Source organism: Hippopotamus amphibius, chromosome 11 (genome assembly GCF_030028045.1).
Source record: "Hippopotamus amphibius kiboko isolate mHipAmp2 chromosome 11, mHipAmp2.hap2, whole genome shotgun sequence".
NCBI lineage: Eukaryota > Metazoa > Chordata > Mammalia > Artiodactyla > Hippopotamidae > Hippopotamus > Hippopotamus amphibius.
The window spans coordinates 80,594,551-80,616,246 of record NC_080196.1 but is presented as its reverse complement, the minus strand read 5'-3'; the positions used below and the strand labels follow the sequence as shown (position 1 = coordinate 80,616,246).

Genomic DNA, 21,696 nt, shown 5'->3' with positions numbered 1-21,696 from the left:
CTGCAAACCCTTGTGGTTATTTGGTTTATAATCTTAGGAAAGTGGATTCCTTAGGATTCATGATTTTCAAAGTGTGGTCCCCCGTCCCGACTGTGTTAGGACCATAAGGGCATTTACGAAAATCACAGGTTCCTGGGCCATGTTGCAGATCTCCTGAATAAAACCTCCTGAGTGGCGCCTAGAGGTTGGCATTTATAACAAGCGCCTCAGATGCTTCTCAGCCGTATGATCATCGGAAACTCACTTTCCTGTAATGAGGATTTTTGCATTGAAGTATCTTTCTTCTATTTTTATTGCCTCTTAGTTTCCAACTTAGAGTGTTTACCCTGCATTTTATTATGAGTTTGTTTAATTATATTGCTAAATGATTCATTGGATTCACTTTGAAGTGGATAAAAATTATAAGAGAGCAATAAATCCATTTCCCATAACTAATCCATTAGTTTTCATTCCAGTTGCTTGGGGGGCAGCCAGCTCTCAATTATGAACCTCACCATTGGCAGACATTCCTTTTTTAGCAGGAAGTGAAGAGGAAAGTAATCAGTAGGAAAGTAAAACCAAATCAGACTATTTTTAGAATAACAAGAGGACTTTTTTGAGAACAGTAGGAAAAATAATCACTAGAAATATATTTGACTGACAGATATTTTATGGCTTGTAATTCTTATAGGCCGTGTTTCGGGAATATTTTCTGAGTGGTTTAGAAATGACATGGAACACCCAGTAATATGTGGTCCTATGCCAAGGCAGCTCAGGTGGTGTCCCTGCCAGGTGGAACTCTAAGTGTAATATGAATAGTGGTGTCAAGAATAAACCAGAATTAATAAATGGACTATGCCATTGATGACAGAAATACAGGTAACCTCTGCAGCTAAGTATTTGCTGCTCAGACAAGAGAACAGTGCAGAGGAAGGAGCTGGGAGGTACTTAGGACTCTCTCTTTCTTGTGAATATTTGGGAAGGAGAGAATGGAGCTTCCAGGAGTCATTGAATGGGAGAATGGGGTGTTTGGAAGTCTTAGGAGGGCATTTGAAGCATAAGGACTGGACCACAAGGTCACAAATCACAGAGCGAAAGGAAGACCGCAGCTCAGAGGAAGGGCCTCCAGCACCGAAGCCGGGAGACCAGAAGGGTCCTCTCAGCGGCCGCTCAGGATGAGCAGGGCCTGGACTGTGGCCCTTGTCCTGTGCTTCCTGGGTAGAGGAGATAAATGGAAACAGTTCCCAGCAAAGGAGCACCCAGGCTCCAGTAAGGTACCGCGTTTATTAAAAGGCCAGACGGAAAGAGCAAGATGAAAATAAGTGACGGGTCATCACAGAGAGGCTAAACGTGGAAAAGAAGAAAAGGTGGGTGGTTTGGGTTTTTTTTTTTTTTTTTTTTCTCGCATTTATAGTAATAAACACGGTTAGGTATACTCAACCAGAGAGAACGTGAGTAAAACGGAGCGCTCAGGAAGGCTTGTAACGTCTCACGTGTACGTGTGAACAATGCTGAGAGCAGGTGCCTTTGGGCTGACGTCTGGGTGACCCTCTTCCCCGCTGGAGAGGCTGTAGGAGATGCCACAGGAGGAGGAGCGGCAGCCTGCAGTGAGGACCGTCCTGATCAGGGGCCCACGAGGAGGGGTGGGATTGGTAATGCACCCTAGTGTCTCTTTGATCAAAAATTGCCCCAGTAAGAAAAGACCTTTCTGAATGGCCCATGGAGCAGCTCGTCTGTTAATATGACAGCAAAATTTCCCATGAAATAAAGATATCTTGAACAGTCCCTTGACACATGTTACTGTGGAATCTGACCTGTAATAAGGCAGAAAGGACAAAGGAAATGGGATTATGTCTGTAGTGATGGTATGTAGGTTCTCCAGAACTTCAGAGAATAGATCCAGTCAGCTCTAGACTTGTCTCGTTGAGGCTTATCCATATCGCTTATTTTTTTTTTCCCACTTCCCAAGGCTTACCTTTGTCCCTGAGGAAGGGAGGAAGTTTAGTCAATTTCCTTGCTGGATAGAAGGGCCAGTAAAGGATTTGATGGGGGAGAAGATTAGAAACTGGATGAAATTTCAGAGTTACCTGTGGATTTCACTGAAGGGAGACTTCCCTATTTTCCATTGATGATTAAAGTGTGCCTGGAGTTAGGGCAGTTCTAGCTACTGGTTAATATAATAAGTACAAAGGGATTGTCTAAGACTTTATTCTGACTTGTCTCTCCCCTCTTCAGGTGGTGCTTGGCACTTTTCATTTAATGTGAAGTTTTACCCCCCAGACCCTGCCCAGCTCTCTGAAGATATCACCAGGTATTTGAATGTTGGCTGTGAAAAAGGCAGGCCTATTGGGAATTCTTCTCTTAAATTCTCGGGAGGAGAGCACACTTACATCTGGTAACCTTACAGTCATCCACACTGAAATGGCAAACAAAAGGCAACTGAATGAGAGCAAACACCTGATGAGAAGATTTGCGAAATCATTTCTGTTCACGGGTGAATCTTTGGTGCTAAGCTGATACTTCCTTCTGCCTGACCCTGGTGGGAAAACACGCAGAACTGAGATGCTGTCCTCCACCCACCACAGTCAGATTGGATGGGATTCAGCCTTAAATGATATGGCAATTCCTAGTGCTCCTGTAGAGCAGAGATGTGTCTTCGGGTGCTTCTACCTTTTTATGTAACCAATCGGATACGCAGTGGCCGTTTTTAAAAATCACGCACACATGCGCGCACACACACATATATGAGAGTTTACCTTTCATACCCTGTGTATACAAGGAAAATGATTAATTCACTTTGGGGAAGGAAGACATTAAGAAAGGAATGTAACATTCTGGCCTGGTGACTGAGCTCTGAGTGTTCGGAAGAATCTCTTTATGAAGCCGTCCTGGGTTTGCTGTGTGTCCCTCTAGGCTTCTTCCAGTGCCTCCTGCTTTGGAATCCTTGGTTTTCTCACTGTGTCTGGTAGTAAGTTTATAGCCAGTCAGAGTGATACTGTGCAGTGTGGCCTTACAACCCTTCTTGGCAGGCTTTTCAGGAAAGAGAAATTACTTGGAAAGCTTCAGTCATTTGCTGTGATGAAAAATAATTTCAGCAGACATGTTAGGAGAAGGGGAAAAATTAGTTCCAGAATATTTCTTTTATGTTTGCATTCAATCAAAAAACAATTTATCATTTCTTATTTGAAGATACTTTTTAATAATGTTGAGGGACTATGGTGGCTGATTTATGGTCAGCATATATATACTTGGATTTGGGATCTAGTGCATGATTCCTTTCCATTTTCGTCATGTTTATAGAGCCTGTGAAGTGTAATAGTTCATTTCTTCTATGAAAAGTACAAGGTATATTTTATTATACTTATATGCTGGGCTGTGAAGAGTGTCATTAAAATTCATCAGTGTTCCCATTTACCTTGGAGTCTTCTGCAATTAGTATTATATCTGTCACTCTAAGAAGCAAAGGAACAGAGAAGGGGAAAGTCAGCTATTAATGGAGATATTTACACATGATATTGGCAAAATTATACATAAAATGTTTTGTAGTCCCCCAATTTTAGTGACGAGATTTTAAGGTAATAATTCTTCAGCGTTAGTCTTCATAACAGTTGAATTCTAGGTATTTACCTAAATAAAAAAATGAGACCTTGACACAAGAGAAAGCATCCGTGTTATAAAGAGCCGCTCTCATCAGGAGCGCAGGAAGGGGCGAGCAGTGCTTGTGATGGCATGGCCGTTAGTTACCTGCAGTCTGTCTTGGTCCTCTGGCAGGACCTTTCACCTAGATAGCAAGATGAGACTTCCCTTAGGCTAGTTGGGGCCTAATCATATTTCAGAGCACCATTTTAATATTATAATACCCTCACCCCCAGAGAGTTTGACCTTTAATGTTATCTTAATGTTAGAGGAATATGTCTGTAGGTTTCTTTTACTCTGTGCTTCATCAGTGAAACCCGGTTTTATGACACACATTGACTTGCCTAGATGCCCTTACATATTATATTTTGTAGGCAAGTATCTTTCCCTGGTATCTAGCTCCAAATACAAATGCTAGACAGTGTGCCCTAGTGAGTTATTCCACGGGGAGAAATGGCTTGCCGCCTGCTTTGTGCTGGGCCGGCTTCTGTCCAGCCTCCTAACACTGGCTTTCTGCCCCTCCTCTGGCTCCTGGAAGGTACTACCTCTGCTTACAGCTGCGTGATGACATCGTGTCCGGCAGACTGCCCTGCTCCTTTGTCACCCTCGCCCTGTTGGGCTCCTACACTGTCCAGTCGGAACTGGGAGACTACGACCCAGATGAGTGTGGCAGTGACTACATCAGCGAGTTCCGCTTTGCGCCAAACCACACGAAAGAATTAGAAGACAAAGTCATCGAGCTGCACAAGAGCCACAGGTTCGTGGCAGGAACCCCAAGGGCCTCCTGTTTAAGCTGTGCTTGGTGGGCGGGCATCCCTTGCACCACTTGCTCCTCCCGGGACAGAGGTCAGTGCCTTGAGGATGGGACTCAGCAGAGTGAGGTTCTGGACCTGGTACAGTTCTGGATGGTGACACTCCCGCTCAGGACATCCTTGTGATGTTTCCGCTAAAAGCCATTTTTCTGGTATTCTCCCCGCCTTCCCCAGAGCACAAATCTGTTGGTGCCTCTATGGGAACTTGCAGGAGAGCTAAGTAGGAAATATTATGGCTTTACCATGTTAAAAAAAAGAAAAAAATCCAGCATTGTAATACCTCTCATTTTTTCTTATCAGAGGAATGACACCCGCAGAAGCAGAGATGCATTTCTTGGAAAACGCCAAAAAACTCTCCATGTATGGGGTAGATTTACATCATGCCAAGGTATGCAATTTTTAAAGCTCCAGACTTTCTAATTTTATTTAAGAGTGTCCAGGATCCAATTGTTGCAAGTGTTATGTGCCAAGTACTGTGTATGCCCCTGTTCTGGATGCCCACCAGGCACTCCGTAAATTCATGTTCAATTTAAAAAACTCTCTATAAAGTTTAGATACTGTGACAAATAATCAGTGCTTTGAAATAACATGGTTACTGTGAAGTTCAATTAAAAGCAGCCAGGCTAAGATCGCCTAGTTGAGCACAGTGGTTCACTTTTCCTAGTGAACGGCTTTGATCCGTCTTTTGAGCTGATAAAAGCTTTGAGTCCCAGAATAGCCCTGCTCTCCATCCTCTTTATTATCACCTTTTTATTTATTTATTTCTTGCCTAACTTGTCTTTTCAAGAAAGAAAAGGAGGGAAGAGATAAGATAAGAAAGCAGAGAGGACTGGAGAACCACTACAGTTTGGGGTTTGTTTTGCCCTGTCTCAGTCACTGTGTATAATAAATTCTTCATTCTTATGTACGGCACATTAATTGTAGTGTTTGGTCAGTTTATTTTCAGGACATTCTCTGTAATATATAGTTCTGCTACAAATAAATCCTCTGCCTATCCAAAAAAAGAAAGATTGTCTAGTCAATGGATGAATCGTTGAGGCTGTATCTTGGCTCCAGAGTCTCGGGAAGACAGAAGCTGGGATTGGACTGTAGGAGAATTAGGGTTGGGAGAATGTTATCAGCAGCTTTTATTCCATGTCACAGGTTTTCCAGAGTCTCTGTATTTTTTTCAGCAGTGAGAGAGTGAGCGTATGGACTGTTAGTCTTTTATCCGAACAGCTGTGAATAAAAGTGCCGTGGAAGCAAAGGCAAGCTTTCCCCAAAACTTTTACCATCAAAACATAGGAAATGTCTTAGGCACTTTAGGGATGGATTCTGGTACTTCAGCAGCGTTGAAAAGACCAGTGCTTGAAGTTTGGCAGCAGCTTCTTCTGATTTGTGCTCACACGACGGCATCGCTCCTGGGTGGGGATGTGGCTTTACTTTGGGTGGACACAGTGATCACGATCTCACGGTCCAGGCTTCCCAAGAGCACGCACTCAACAGGCTTACGCAGTCAAGTGTGGGGCCAAGATCAGCCGGCTCTGATCAGGCCAGCATCTCAACAACCCTGGGGACCCCTGGGAGGGAAATCTGTGATCTGTACGTTCTGTCAGTGCTGCACTTGGGGAGCCAGTGGATCTACAGTGAGTTTGGACAAGAAAGTGGTGAGGATCAAATGAACGCAGATCTGATTGGTTTTGTCTGTGGAGCATTTTGTACATCACTAAGGATGAGCACTTCCAAGGCCTACAGGCCCCAAGACGAGCAAAATCTCCGACTTGGCTGGGGCTTACACCAAGGATGCTGGTAGGGAAGTGCCAGGCTCGTTGACATTAGTGTGTAATTGCAACAGCAGGTGTAGCTCTGTTTACTTGCCAGTTAATTATTACATGTTTTCACTTACTTTGTGCTCGGATAACATAGCGTTTTATCGTTTATGCCAGGTATAAGGTAGGATGAGGGCTTAAAAAAAAAATGACACACACTAAGATTGTTTTTCTCTTAAAGTTTTTCCCTACGTGGCTAAAAAGATAAGGAAACTAGACAAAAATGAAGGTAGCCTGGAAATTTGAGTGAATCGAAAGCTATTTTTAAGTTATATTACGCACGATGACTCATTTGCCCAGGGAAAATAAATAAATACAAAGTGAGGACCTCCATTTAGGGCAACTCAGGATGTATACATGTTCCTATCAGGAAAAATGAAATCACTTAACATGGCTATAGCGACTGAATTAAAATAGGTGGCTGCTTTGTCATTCAGTAATGTGATTTGAAATTATGCCAATTAAAAAAGGGAATTTAAGGAAGTGCCAATGCAGCCTGTGATGGGATTTCATCTGAATACTAAGTATAACAAATGATTTGGTTATGGACCTCATTTTCTTATGCAGACGCCCTCCATCATTTCAAGGAGGAAATTTACTGAATTAAATTAGAGCTAATTTCCGGTTATAAGTGAGATGCTTCTCTTCTATTGATAGTATTGAAAGGCTCAGAGCTTTAGGACCTAGTTAGAAATTCTGAACTGTGATCTTGGACTCCGCAGCTCTGTATGAAGAATAAATACCCATATTAGGTGAAGGTCCCTTGTTTTGGAAAACCTGTTCTAAATGCTTTGTTTTTTCCTTAGGAAAACTGTCTCTGCTTATTTGTCGTTTAATGTCACTCTGAATAGGCTCTGTCAGAGTCATTTATTTCATATAAGATTCTGAAATGTAGATATAAATCCGTATCAGATATCCCATGGACCAGGAGGTAATAAAGGATGGGAAAGTTGGAACAGTGATTTTAAATTAAGGAAATAGCATGTTGTTTATTTTAATTAGGATAGGCTGAGACTGTCCAGGGTTTCCTTCAGTGCTCGCTGCTAAAGGAAGCATTAAATATGTTTATTGATAGGGAAACACACATCCCCAAGGAAGACCAAGGTTATAGCTTTCAATACAGAAGATTTATCAAGCTACTACCTCAGTGCTAGGGCCTGGGGCAGAAAGGATTGAAAGTATCCTTTTTTGGGTTGCTGTGGGGTTAATGAAATGGAAACATTCATTCAATTTTAAGCCCTGCTTATTCCTGACATTTTCTTTCTTCATTTGCCTTTTCTTCCAACAAACACATGGTGGCTTAACAAGTACTAGGCAGGTGCTGTGCTGACCCCACGGTCAGATCACCAGGATAGACAGAGCCTGCTCTCCACCAGCCCCGGTCTGGAGGAGGAGGAAGCACTGGAGTTTGTGGCAGCACCGTCTGCTCGGGGTGTGCTGGTGATAGTAACCTTATGGGAACACAGAGAAATGTGTGTGGGAGGCGACACGTTGAGGAGGTCACAGGAGCCTCCCATCTTCCCCAGGAAGAATTCCACCTTCTTCTGATTCAAAGACACTAATGAGTGATTTAAAATAGACACTAATGGAAGAGACTGTAAATGTCCGAAGGCGTGTTTCCTACCCACGTTCTTCATCACAAAGAAAGTGACTCACGGAGCAGTTAGTCCAGCAGCCCTGCTCATGCAGACATTTCCGCTCATGAGCTGGGGGGTCGCCTCTGGGGTCCTGGGAGCAGATCAGCTGCATCTCACAGTCCGTCCTAACCCCTGCCTCCAGCATCAGGTCATAGTTCTATAAATTGCTCTTTCAAATTAAAGCCCTTGATAAATGGTGGTGGATTCTGGTCTTTGAATTCCCCCCAAATCTGATTATGTTGTAATATCCTGCTGTCAGGTCCTTCCACTTCTCTCGAGTGATTTCTTGTCTAATGGAGGAATATGTTTCCAAGGAAAAAATATTTCATTTTAAATCAATTAAATTGTGTGTGTAACCTCATAATTCCCAGAGGGGGACCAAAATATTTATTTTTGATTCTGGAAACATTCATTTTGTGCTTTGCGCTGACGGGATTTAGGAAGTCAGTCCTGCCCACCCCCATACGGATGAGTCAGAAGCCCCCATTTAGATTCTTTCGTGCCCCCCCCCCTTTGCTGGGGCTGCAGTGACTCAAAGCGGAACAGCCCCGCTGACGCCTGTGTCACAAACCTCAGCTTCGCCTCTGCGAGACCCTGCTTCCAACAACCAGGGAGACGCGGGGGTGGGGACCCCGCCTCACACGCAGCCCCGCCTTCCCGCCTTTGTTCTAACCCCACTCAGGACCACCACAGGCCTTCACTTTACCCTGATCTCACCTGAACACCGCATTGAGGGGGCATGCGCTGCCTGTGGGGTGTCTCTGGAGCTTTATATGACGTCTCTGGGACCCCGTCATTGCACATCCCTATGAGATGACCTAAAGGTGGAAAGTGCAGGTAGCAAAAGCACGTTGTAAATATAGCACTATCTCACTTCTGTTAAAGAAAAAAAAACCAAAACCTATGCATGTATATTAAATGCATCTGTCTTTATGTATGTGAACCAAATGGTTAAGTGAGCACCACTGGGGGGTGAGTTGTGGGTCTGTTAGGGAATATGCTCATACTTTAAAAAAAAAACTATGTTATATTCAAATTTTACTCTGACCATAGTGGTATATAAAAAGAAAATCAAGTCTCTTTTTAAAGGAACAAACCCCAAAACACTCATCCGAAAGGTCAGGGCCTCTCTGTTAGTGTACATATTAGTTAAATGTTCTGCCCCTGGAAACAGGCTGCCCGTATTCAACTGGCATGGACATGTCACCTTTCTATGCCTCAGTTTTCTTGCCTGTAAGGTGGGAATAATAATAGCTCTCTCAGAAGAATCCTAGTGAAGGTTAACAATGTACGGAAAGGGGTCAGAGCTGTGCCCGGCCCTCAGCAACGAGAACCGAAGTTCTGATCACTGCTGCTACTAACACACCTTCACCCGGGTAGCCTTCTCTGTGTGCAGTGTTGCCGTAGAAAGTCCAGGATACCTGGGTGAGCAGAGTTTATGCGAACAAATCTCCATAGCCATAAATATCGTCATCAAAAGGCTGTTATTTAGTGGTAGTATTTTTTAAAGGGCTGCAGTACTTTTCATATTTAGATTAGAGCTACAGGTAGTCTATTACAGGTTCTGATCTGGAGGCTTAAATAGTGTACCCACCATAAATGGAAATAGGTGAGATGCTTATCCGTCATTTTCTTTTTTTTAAACATTTGATTGATTGATTGATTGATTGATTGGCTGCCTTGGGTCTTCGTTGCTGCACATGGGCTTTCTCTAATTGCAGCGAGCGGGGACTACTCTTCATTGTGGCGTGCAGGCTTCTCATTGTGGTGGCTTCTCTTGTTGTGGAGCTCGAGCTCTACGTGCGCAGGCTTCAGTAGTTGCAGCACTAAGCACTCAGGCTCAGTCATTGTGGCGCACGGGCTTAGTTGCTCCACGGCATATGGGATCTTCCCAGACCAGGGCTCAAAGCCGTGTCCCCTGCATTGGCAGGCAGATTCTTAACTACTGTGCCACCAGGGAAGTCCTCATCCATCGTTTCTTGCTTCTGTTTTCCAGGATTCTGAAGGAGTCGAAATCATGTTAGGAGTGTGTGCGAGTGGTTTGCTGATATACCGTGACCGACTACGCATCAACAGGTTCGCCTGGCCGAAGGTTCTGAAGATTTCATACAAACGAAACAACTTTTACATTAAGATCCGGCCGGGAGAGGTCAGTAGACCCCAGTTTGCGTGTACATTGGGAAGAAAGTTACCAAAGAGCAAACAAAAGTTTAAATTACCTGCTCACGTGTTCAGAACACGGCAGGACGTAGTGAGTTATAGCTGATTGCCCAACAGAATTTGTTGTAGGTTTGTCCAATAAACAGCAATGAATAAAATACTCCCTTCTTTTTTATTGTGTTGTTCTAGTTTTCCTCACCACATACCTTAATTGAAAGGTTTTCTTTTTTACATATTTTAGTGGAAAATCAAGATTCATGAATAATGTTTTGTATTTTTTAAGCTGTGGTACAAAAGAAACTCTTAGTTGCTAAACCTCTTTGTGAATGAAGAATAGATTTCTTCCCATCTGTCCTGTTGTTCTGTCTCCATGTCCCCTCTCTTTGTCCTTCAAATCTGATAGCACCCTGATGTGCATCAAAGTGTATGAAAGATTAGAACAAGTGACACCGGCTATAAATTATGCAAATTCTATAGCCTAATGTATTTCTCCCCCCCTTTTTTTTTCAATCAGAGAGACTAATGACAGAATCAAAATTGTTAACTAATCCTTGTTCCTTATGCAGAAGCATCCATGATCAACTTATATCCTCCTTAGTGGTTTGACATAATATATAGTAAATATCTGCTATTATCTTGTCATAGATAATAAATTTGTCTAATAGTGTAGTTAACATAATGGAGGCAGTCGAAGCTCAAAGATTACAGCTCATTTAATTTCTGAACATTTTCTAATACAATATAGAATTAACTCCTATCTTCAAACTCAACCTCTCCACTGGTGGAAAATGCAAGTTAAAAATCACTGTATGGAATATAATGTACAGCATGGTTACTGTAGTGCATGGTACTGTATTATATATTTGAAATTGCTAAGAGAGTAGATCTTAGAAGTTCTTATCATAAGAAAAAAGTTTGTAACTCTGTGTGGTAATGGATATTAACTAGCCTCATTGTGGTGGTCATGTCACAAAATATACAAACATCAAATCATTATGTTGTACATCAGAAACTTATAATGATATATGTCAGTTATATCTCAATACAAAAAAAGTTTAAAGAATCAGGCTGTAAAGCAAGCAGCCGTGTTTAACGTAAATATAAAATCAAACTTGTCTATGAAGACCGAATTAATCTACGAGCTTTTCATATAAATACCTGAAATTCAAGTCATTTGTTTATATTTCCTGAAGATTGCGTGTAAACTTACAAGCAAGATATATTTGACTTATGAAACATTTATTAAGTGAACATCTATATATTGCCAAGCACTGTGCTGGGCATTGAGAATAGAAAGATCAATAGGACCTTGTTCCTGTCCTGTAGGGAGTATCTGTTTAGCAGAGAAACAGACTCCCACACTTGGAATTACAGCATCACAATACAAGTATGATGATAATTCCATAGACGTGGAATGAGCGTAGTGTTGTGAGGGGCCGGAAGGGGAAGTCGGAGCAGTGCATCAGGAGACCGTAGTGAGCCGTGGGAGCTTTAAACTGGGATGTGATGTACTCGATGGATATTTTGAGATGAAATTCAGCAACTTAGTAATGTGATGTGGTGAGACCTAAACTAGGGCAGAGGCTGTGGGGATAGAATGGGAGGAGCACATTTGAGAGAGAGGTTTCAGAGGTGGAACCCGTGGGTCCTGCAGACAGGATGGGGGAAGGATCAAAAGAGGGAAGAGGAGATTCCAGGCTTGACAGAGGGCTTTTGGTTTGCATGAGAGACGTCGATGGCAATACTATTAGATAAGAGGGAAAAAGGGAGAATTTCAGGAAAAAAAAGATTGAAATTCCTTTGGAACAGTTTTTCAGGGGGTGTTCTTACATAGTAAGAAATATAAGAGTTGAACCGTGTCATCAGCCACATAATACATTTTATTGGAGGCCTCAGGCCTGGAAGAAATTCCTAAAGAACAAGGAAGTTACCGGGGAAAGGACCCTAAAACAAAGACTCTGGATAACACCACTTTTTGAGGGAGGGGTAGGCAGAAAAGGACCAGAGGCAGATGAAGAAAAACAGCCAGAGCAGAAAAGGGCTGGAAACATCATGGATGATAAATAAGGAAGATGAGATTCAGGAAACCTGGTTTACCAGCAGTGCCAGACGGGACAGAAGAGGCGCCCGGCTGAGAACGAAGAAAAGTGCGTTGAACTTGACAGTCAGGTCCTGTCAGGACGGTAGGAGTTCAGGAAGGAGTTAGGGCCCCTGGCAGGTGGCAGTGAGCTGAGGAGTGAAGTAACAGAGGCTTCCGTTCCTGACACTTAGCGCTGATTCTGGTTCCACAGAAATAAGCTCAGAGAAAGTAGTTTTTTTCCCCCACTTTTCTACAACCATATTTATAGGCTGAGAAGAATGGGTGAGAAGGAATTATTGGTGGCGCGGAGGCTCTGAAGAGGTTGTAAGAAATGGATCCAGAGCTCAGAGAGAGAGAGAGACGCGTTCAAAAAGCGCCGGGATCTTTCTCATCCTTGTGCTGAGAGTAGGAGAATCCTCTCGGCTTCTTGCAGCAGAGGAACAGAGAGCTAACTGACTCTTCCATAAAATCCCTGGCCTTAGCATAGTGTGTGGTCCATGTGAGATGCAGGATAAATAAATGGAGGATGGTTTAGCCAAGGTCCCTAGTCCTCTGGCTTGTCGGTTCACTGGGCCCATTGGACGGGGGTGAGTTTCATGACCGCCCCTGAACAGGAATGTCAGAGGGAGGGAGAAATTGGGGAAAGCAGCTGCATTTAGAGGCACCCATGATGTTTTTCCCCACCTCCGCCTGTCCAGTCCCACTCAACAAACAAGAAAGAGGGGTCCAGCATGGTGAAAGCTCACACGCCCTGCACAGGACCCCTCCCCTTGGTTCTTTGCCACATAAATTACTTTTGCTCTTGATTATACCATAGTCTGGTGGGTTTGAGCTCTTTGGGGAATCCTTTTACTGTTTAAGATGATTGCCCTCTGGTGGCCTGATGTATCCAAAATAAAAAAACATATTAAATACCTGCCATAATAATATTAAAATGTATTACTCAGAAAGTTAGCTGTTCTACCCTGAAAAAGCAAATGGCCGGTGGAGTATCATGAAAAACATGAAAATGTGTTCTCCGAATTCCTGATCGTATACAGTCGGCCCTCCTTGTCCTGGGGTTCTGCATCTGCAGATGCAACCAATCATGGATCAAACATATTTGGGAAAAAAGTTCCAGAAAGTTCCAAAAAGCAAAACTTGAATTTGCTGCACACAGGCAACTATTTTCATAGCATTTACATTGTATTTCAACTATTTACCCAGTGTTTACGTTGTGTTAGGCATGATAAGTCATCTAGAGATGATTTAAAGCATACAGGAGGACTTCATCGGTTATATGCATATACTGGGCCATTTTATATGAGGAACTTGAGCATCCATGGATTTTGGTCCCACAGGGGTTCTGGAACCTTTTGGATACTGAGGGATGACTGTATAATATTGAGAGATGTTAGCATTTAACATATTAGAATACACAACTAAAATCAGCAATATCGGATACCAAGTCATCGAATACCTAGGATATGTGCATATTTCCAGACCAGATACAGAAGAGAAAATGTCATCCTGAGAATGCTGTAGACTATAAACATTTTATTCATTTCTGTGCATTCCAGCTGAAGTCATGATGTCATAGAGAAACCATGAAAATTAGGCTTAGAAATCAGATCAGGACAAATTGGTCTCTGGAGGGAATACACATATTCTTCTTTTTTTGCATTTAGTTTTTATAAGATTCATCCTTATACATGGAATATTTACTACATGCATAATGTGGCTGTCTGTACCTGCGGCATTTTAAGGAGATAGATAGGAGTTTTTTTAATGAATGAATGTGTGTAGCATGAAATCTGTGTATAGCAGTTGATTTACGGTGTAAAGAAAAAAATTATGGGTGGTATTTTGATTTTGTATATTATTTGCTTTCATGTTATTTATGATTCCAAACTTCACTCGACTCTTCAATGTATCTTTTCAATTTAGTTTGAACAATTTGAAAGCACCATCGGGTTTAAGCTGCCCAACCATCGAGCCGCCAAGCGTTTATGGAAAGTGTGTGTAGAGCACCATACATTTTTCAGGTGGGTAGAGATCACTTTGGTTGTTCCCTAAGGAAGAATTAGAATGATTGGGATCACCTACACTGAAAAAGGTTGTTGGAAAGGAGAATGTGGCCACAAGATCCTTCCTGTTCCTTCAAGTTTGTTGCCACCACATTTCTTCATAAATCCTAAAAGAACTTCTGACTGAATTTGAAGGATTTTCCTTACTTTGTCTGATACTTATCTGTCTCATCTCCCCTTCATTACCTTTAGTGGCTTTTCATTATTTTTATAGAATGTCCACTTCAGGTGCCAATCCATTCCTCGCTATTTTAATAGCTTCTGCATACCCGGAACCCCCTGCTCACATGCAGTACTAAAGCCATCACATTTGTGTTTACAGAGTGATAAATCATCACCGTTCTTCACGAACATCCCCTACTTAATTGCTGTCTGGGTTTGTAGAACCAAAGATGCCCCAGATGGTCAAGTTCATCTAGTCTGACTCCACCCCTGTTTTACTTATAGCCTCTCTGCAACATCCCTAGTTGATCTACAGTGTGAATTGATTTTTTTCTTTTTTTTTTAATTAATTTTATTTATTTATTTATTATTTTTTTGGAGGGTACACCAAGTTCAATCATCTGTTTTTATACACATATCCCCGTATTCCCTCCCTTCCTTGACTCCCCCCCCCCCCTCGAGTCCCCCCCACCCTCCCCGCTGATTTTTTCTTATAAAATTAGATTCATTGAATGGCAGGTTGGCGGTTAAACCTTTAGTACACAAAGCACTTTACCTTTAAGAACAGAGTAAAAAGTAAGCATTCTTAATATTTGGCTTACTAGTCTTTCCAATGTTTCTCCTTTAATATCTCTAGACTGTTGTTACCAGAAGCACCTCCAAAGAAGTTCCTTACCTTGGGTTCCAAGTTTCGCTATAGTGGCAGAACACAAGCCCAAACCAGAAGAGCCAGTGCATTGATAGATCGCCCGGCCCCTTACTTTGAACGCTCGTCCAGCAAACGTTATACCATGTCTCGCAGCTTGGATGGAGGTAGGCACTGCTCTCCCTTAATGATCACTAGTGGCTGCAGCGTAGTGTGAAACCATCATGAGCCTTGGATGGACAGAGGTGCTCTGGGACAGGGTGAAATGAAAAGCACTTGCTGGTCTTTGGCTGAATGGCAAATTTAACCAACCCCCACCCTCAAAAAAAGGCGCCTTTGTGAGTCTAATGTCTGTTCTTGGTAGGTTTATATAAAATCACGTAAAAGAATGGTACTTGGGGAATGAAGTAGCTTTCATAAGCTGGCACCCTGAATTTGGAGAAGGATGCTCATTCTAAATATAGTCATCACATACTTATAAGTAATTTGCTTCTCTTGCCAGCTGATCTTAAATGATTATCAGGTTTGTTTCAGACGATTTGTTTCAGAAAGAAAACTGTGCATTAAATTTATCTGTTTCTTTAAAAATGTTATGAATAAAATGTGACTTTTACCAGTCGGTGAATAATAGCTGATAGGAAGGATGACATTCCAATAACAGAGCAAAAGGCTCTAAGTGAAATCCTCCTGGTTAATATTAATTACTCAGCAGATGGACTGGGAGAGCGTTGCTGTGTAAATGTTCTCTACCGTTAAGTCAGATGTATGAGTACCACAGGGAGAGAATCACTGAATCACTTAAATGACATTTTTAAGGCATAATAGTGATTTTTTTAGCAAGTTTTTGTTTCATGGGGCAGTTTTCTGTGGCTGTCCAGAGTTACCTGCAGATGTGCTTTCTGCTCCAAGACATGGCAGCTGTAGGAAAGTCGGAACCTCTGTACCCGCAGATATGAAGCCCACAGGTGCAGAGGGCCGGCTGTATTCATTGTACTGTGTACACCATTTTGCATAAGGGACTGGAGCATCCAAGGATTTTGATTATCCACAGGGGCCCTGGAACCATTCCCCCCCCAGACACTGAGGGACGACTGTGATGCTTAACTTAGGACCGAGGCCATGGCCAGGCCTCTGTCTCCTGATTCAGAGCACCTAGAGATGAGATGTGTTGTAGGAGACCAACTCTGGGCACATAGAGAAGTTTCTAGCATGTGTGTACAATTTTAATAATAAGCAAAAGCATAAGTAAAAACAAAAGTCACAAGTGCCTGGAATCACCTCCCTCCTGACCTCTTTTGCCACTGGCTCACCGTAGAGTCTCAGTCCTTCCTCCCTTTCACCAAACCCCGATGCGGCTGGTGGGGCGACATACTCCCTGGATCCCCTGATTTAGAAGACTTTATTGTCCTAGTGGAATACTTAGAGAAAGTGAAAATTGTGTTATTAGTGCTGTATTGTTATTATAAATTATATTAGTGAAGTGGGAAGAACGCTCACATCGTGTGGATAAATTCAGAGCCACGCCCAGACCTTCTCTGTACAGTGGTGGGTGAATGACTTACAGTCTCCAGGTTCCAACTTTAGTCATCATTAGCAAGATGGGATCAGGACCATCTCTGACAGGGTTGTTGCAAAGAATGAATAAGACGCAGATGGAAGCAGTCTTGTTGCAGATGTAATTATAATGATCTCAGTAGGAATATTGATAATTATCCTTTAGGCTTTTGTGAGCTGGCTTAGGAAGTCAATTACCATTCTCTACCTTCTATAAGAGTTTCCCATCTTTAGAATCTCTGAGGTTTTTCCCAAAACATTTTTGGGAAAAAACTGTTTCTTAGGACTGTTTCGAGTCAAATTAAGATACTGAAAAATTCACGTTAACAATGACACTTTCTTTCGGCGTCATCTCACCTACTCTTCTTTAAAGAGTCTATGTAAACTAGTGTGTATTCTGTAAGTCAGTATTAGAGGAACTTGTGTAGAATCACACCTTTTTTCTCCTGAATGTCATCCACTTTGTTCTGTGATATGAACCCAAGGGGACACGTTTGTTGTGGATGTTGTTTTCCTTGTAACCTTCTGTGTGATAATGACTGCTGAGAAGACAGAAGACAATTGTGATCAATGTACTAATTCCATGCTGTCTCTCTCTCCCTGCCCAAAAGTGATGTTAGTATGTGTTAAGTCTCTCACTCTTTGGGGTCCTGCCAACTCTCGTATGTTCCCTGTGCTGCTGCCTGGGGGGCCATGGCTGCATGTTGGAATAGAAACTGCTTTTTGCAAGGTTGCATCCTCTATTAGAACAGCCTAACAAGCCTTTTAGGAAACTGTGTCTCATATGAGCTTTTTCATCAGTAGGAGATGTAAAATATCTTAGTGGAGGTATTTTAGTAAAATGGTTTACTAGTCAAAGGATTTCAGAGTTTTTTCTTACATTTATGTTTTAAACTTCCTAATACATGAAAGCAGATTAAATTTTTCCTATAATTTGAAAAGCAGCCTTTCTAAATTTCAGTAAATTTTGTGGTGCCTAAAACCCAAAAGAAGGAGTACCGAATTTCAAAAATTTAACTAAATTAAGCATCTCTTTCACTAAGACATTTTAGCTGGGACGAAAGGCTGGGTCTTATATCTCTTATGTTTGCATGCTTTGCATTTGCATGAATTTCATTAGCTATGTTTGTCTTGTTTTCCCAGAATACTAGAGATGAATGAATGTATGCATATCCTGGTAGTCTTTTTAAAGCACAGTAGAAATTAAAACATTTCTGCACTTCAGTTGAACAGAGTTGCCATCTGAATTCTATAATCTCTGCCGAGATGGTTACTTTTCATTATAACTTATGTACCTTTTATATCATAGGAGTGATAGACTTCTCAACCACTAATAATAGTAGTAGTAGTAATAGTAATAAGAAGAAAAAACATTTCGGTGCTTCTTAATGAGTGGCACTTCCAAAGATCTGTTTAAAGTCAAGTGCACTAGGACAGTTGTCTGTCTACCGTTAGTTGTGGAACTTGGCCCTGAGTGCCTGGTGCTGGTGCCCTGCCAGTTGCTCTGTGGGTCATGGGCTCAGCGGCCACTCGACACCCCCATCCGTCTGCCTGTCTCCACCCTCACACACATCCTCACCAGAGAGCCGGAGAGTGGATGAAAATTATTCTGGTGGCTTTGAGAGATGAGCATTGAAATCATGCTTAAACGCAGTTATGGGCGAGAAAGAAAGAAGAATCTGCGGTGTTGCTTAGATGAAAATACCTACAGGGCTGACCTGTCTTTTGAAGAGAAACCTGGTAGTTTATGGGGGTGTTTTTTCTCTAATGGGACAATCCGTGGCATCCATCTGTCTTCCTCCTTAACTATTTTGGACTTTATTTCTCCAATTGTATTTGCTTTTAGCATCAGTGAATGAAAACCATGAAATATACATGAAGGATTCTGTGTCCGCTGCAGAGGTTGGTACTGGCCAGTACGTCACAACAAAGGGCATCTCTCAGACCAACTTGATCACCACTGTGACTCCGGAGAAGAAGGCCGAGGAGGAGCGGGACGAGGAAGAGGACAGACGGAAAAAGGCTGAGGAAGCCACGCCAGTCGCTGCTGTACGGCACGAGGGAAAGGTACATCTCCCCTGCTGCCCGCCCCCCCAACCTCGTGCAGATGCTAAAGAACTCCTAAGTAATACTGGGGATGTCAGCCAGGAATGTGTGAATGAGACTTAGGCTAACTCGTATCTCCACATTAGTCACATTCATGTTGTCAATTTTTAAATTGTTATTTCCTCTGTCAACATGTTTCCTCTGAAAAACCCCTTTTTAACTTTTTGAAAATTCTTATTGAACAACTTATGTACTGCATAAGACTTTCAACAGCTGTCTTGTCTGTAGATCTTGTAAATACGTTTGGTGGCGTAGTTCACTATTCTGTTTGGGCTCACAATTCAGAACTGTCACTAAAGCTATTTTCTTTGTTTCTGGCCCCATTCTCCTACCCAAGGGCTGTATATTTGTCTAGACATACAGTAATTACTTTGCTGTTCTTCTGACTGCAAGTAACTGAGTGACCACAGCTTGCGTATTTATATACTGTTTTTCTCTCCTAGTCTTATAATTTTAACCCAGTCATCACACTAGCCAGTGGATATGTTTTGGAAAAGGGATATTAAGGCAGAAGATTGCAAGGGAGGACAAATAGTGAACTTGGCAGTAATTTCTCTGGGATGTTTTATTCATTCAGTTTGATCACTTCGTTTCATCCAAAATTCAATTTATTTTTAAACATTATGTTTATTTCTGGAGATCCATCACTATAAAGCAACTTTTCAGGAAAATGAAAGTCAAAAAACATGTAGGCAACCTGCTTCTGGTTTGGGGTTTTGTATGTCACAGAGCTGCTCCCTAAAAGTCAAAGAACACATGGGAAGGTTTATACACAATAATAATGTGGAGTAGGTCCTGGGCTGTACAGAGTGAAAGGAAACAGCAGAATAAAAATGCTGCGTAACTTAGAGGTTATGCTAAAACTTAGGTACATTTGATTCAAAAGTGCTCTGCACGTGGGCTCTTCAAATACAGAGTATGGGGTGGAGAATCACCTAGGGCTCTGTAGGAAAATGCTCCTTTCGACACGAGTTTAACGGTGACCTCTAAATGTGCAGATTGGCAAATGCATCATCATTCTGTTCATGTTAGACTATCCCGATGACCCAATCCATTGTCCTTTTTTAGGGTAAGATTATTTATTTGCCAAACACAAAAATTTGGCAAAGAAAAACCGGATAGGCCATAATGGCAAGGATATTTGGATCACTTTTTTGATATTAAAATGTGCTCTGTTCTGAATTTTGTTTTTACACCTCTCCTTTGCCATTAATGCGGGTTTTAACTAGGTCATGATCAGAAGATGATGTCCTTGAAAAGCCAGTGTGTCCCATGATTTCTGGGTGGCCCAGGCCAACACTCCATTCTCCGGGATGTGTAAATATGATTAAGTGCCTTATAAAAGTAAATGACTGGTCATTTTTTCCAAAAATGATTCCATCCCTCTTTGTTCGATTTTAAAAGATCAGTGATTTGTTTACCTGAGATGGAGCCCTAAGCCAGCATCACCTGGTGCCGTTTATGCCACAGGGGAATAGAAAGACAAGGAAGACTATGGCTGTCAGAGTCAGAGCCTCTCAGAAGCCAGCAGTGTGACCCAAACGCCTTCTGAAGGCTGTGGCCAAGGCCTCGTGCTGAAGGAGCCGGAGGGCGGTCTCTATCTCCCCCCACTGCAAAGCTGTCTTTTAAAACAGTCTGATCAGCAACATAGACGATTAAACTGCCATCTCATTCTTCTCCATCTTTTAAAAAAGAACGTAGAGGGCACATTCTCATCTTTTAACCAAAATGAAAATGTATTACAAAAAATAGTACTTAAACGACTCGTCCCTAGATTCCTTTGAGAGGAGTCATGTTTCCCCGATAAGATCACCCCGGGTGATGCGGCAGCCTCCGCGGGCAGAAGGCTGCTTGTAGCTTGTACATTATCCTCAGTTCAGTGAGATGTGTGCAGGGCCTTGTTTAAGGCACAGCGTTTAATATCAAATGTGAGTATTAGGAAAAGACATACTTGTCTGATACTGAGAAAAGAGACGCTTCTACCTTCTAGTAGATCCGTGATATAATTTTATTTGTGCTTTTTCTTACTCTCTGTCTCTAAATTTGCCAAGTCGGGGCTGGATAACCACCACAGAGTAGCCCAGGTAATGTCCATGCTGTCAGGACACTAGGCAAAAACACATATGTCTACACACACACACACACACACACACACACACACACTGCAGAAGTCCAGTCATCTTCAGGCTCCAGGTGACCTTGTCTTGAGCACCTGGGTAGTAGCAGCCCCTGAACTGGGCCCAGGTCCTCTTTGGCATTTGCTTCCTCTTCCCCCATCCCCCAGCTCAACATCCCTGCATCACCTGCAGAGAAAGCCGGTTGTGGAGACTCTGGGGACCAGGGAGGGTGTGAAGAGCCTCACTCGCCTGCCTGCACACCCCTCCCCCAGAGCATCTGCCTGTTGTGGGAATGCTGCCTTGATCGTCCTCTTAAGGACTCAAACCAGGCAAGTTAAGCCTACCACTCCTCCAAGAAAAACCAGAAGGCAGGGAAATTGTACCTTTCCATTATTTATGGACCACAAATAATACAAAGTAAACACTGATAAACCACATCACAAGAAAACACATTCTTTTTTGTTAGTTTGTTGAAACCACTTCTTTAAGCTCCCCCATGTACGTCACAGGTAACGGAGCCAAAATAGGAGTTTTCAAAAGAACCTTGGTGCCTTATGACGAGTTAAGATTCCGACAGTGTTCATTGTGGAATTCCCTACTCGGAGCTGCTCATGGGCAGGAGTGGGGCCAGAAACTTCTTAATTTGGAAACCCACCTGTTTTGGCTATAACTGACCAACCAAAGAAAGGTAATGCTAGAGATTTTGTTTTAAATAATCAAAAATCGGATTCATTGTCATTTTCATGCAGCTGAACCCTGGTAACAGACCTGGTAGCTGGACGTCAGGAGAAGTTATTGAAAGTCTTGGTTTTAAGTTATCAGAGGGTTACGTTTGCTCTCAGCACCCTCAAAATTTCTGGAGTTGTGGGTCTAACCAAAAGTTTTAGATCATATGAAACATGTAGACGTTGAGATGACCCACGGATGTTTTCG

At 42.4% G+C, this 21,696-nt stretch overlaps 1 protein-coding gene across 3 annotated transcripts in view; it reads left to right on the top strand.

Moving 5' to 3' along the window:
- The window catches only part of EPB41L3 (erythrocyte membrane protein band 4.1 like 3), a 137,426-nt gene that overhangs the window by 90,963 nt on the left and 24,767 nt on the right, over window positions 1–21,696 (top strand). For 2 of the 3 annotated variants that reach the window (XM_057699387.1, XM_057699389.1), the window contains exons 6-12: window positions 2,215–2,290; window positions 4,154–4,372; window positions 4,728–4,815; window positions 9,869–10,021; window positions 14,039–14,136; window positions 14,978–15,153; window positions 18,387–18,607. In XM_057699387.1, coding sequence (XP_057555370.1) covers window positions 2,215–2,290; window positions 4,154–4,372; window positions 4,728–4,815; window positions 9,869–10,021; window positions 14,039–14,136; window positions 14,978–15,153; window positions 18,387–18,607 — 1,031 coding nt within the window. The remainder of the gene's footprint in view (window positions 1–2,214; window positions 2,291–4,153; window positions 4,373–4,727; window positions 4,816–9,868; window positions 10,022–14,038; window positions 14,137–14,977; window positions 15,154–18,386; window positions 18,608–21,696) is intronic. The other variant, XM_057699388.1, reaches the window with a different exon arrangement.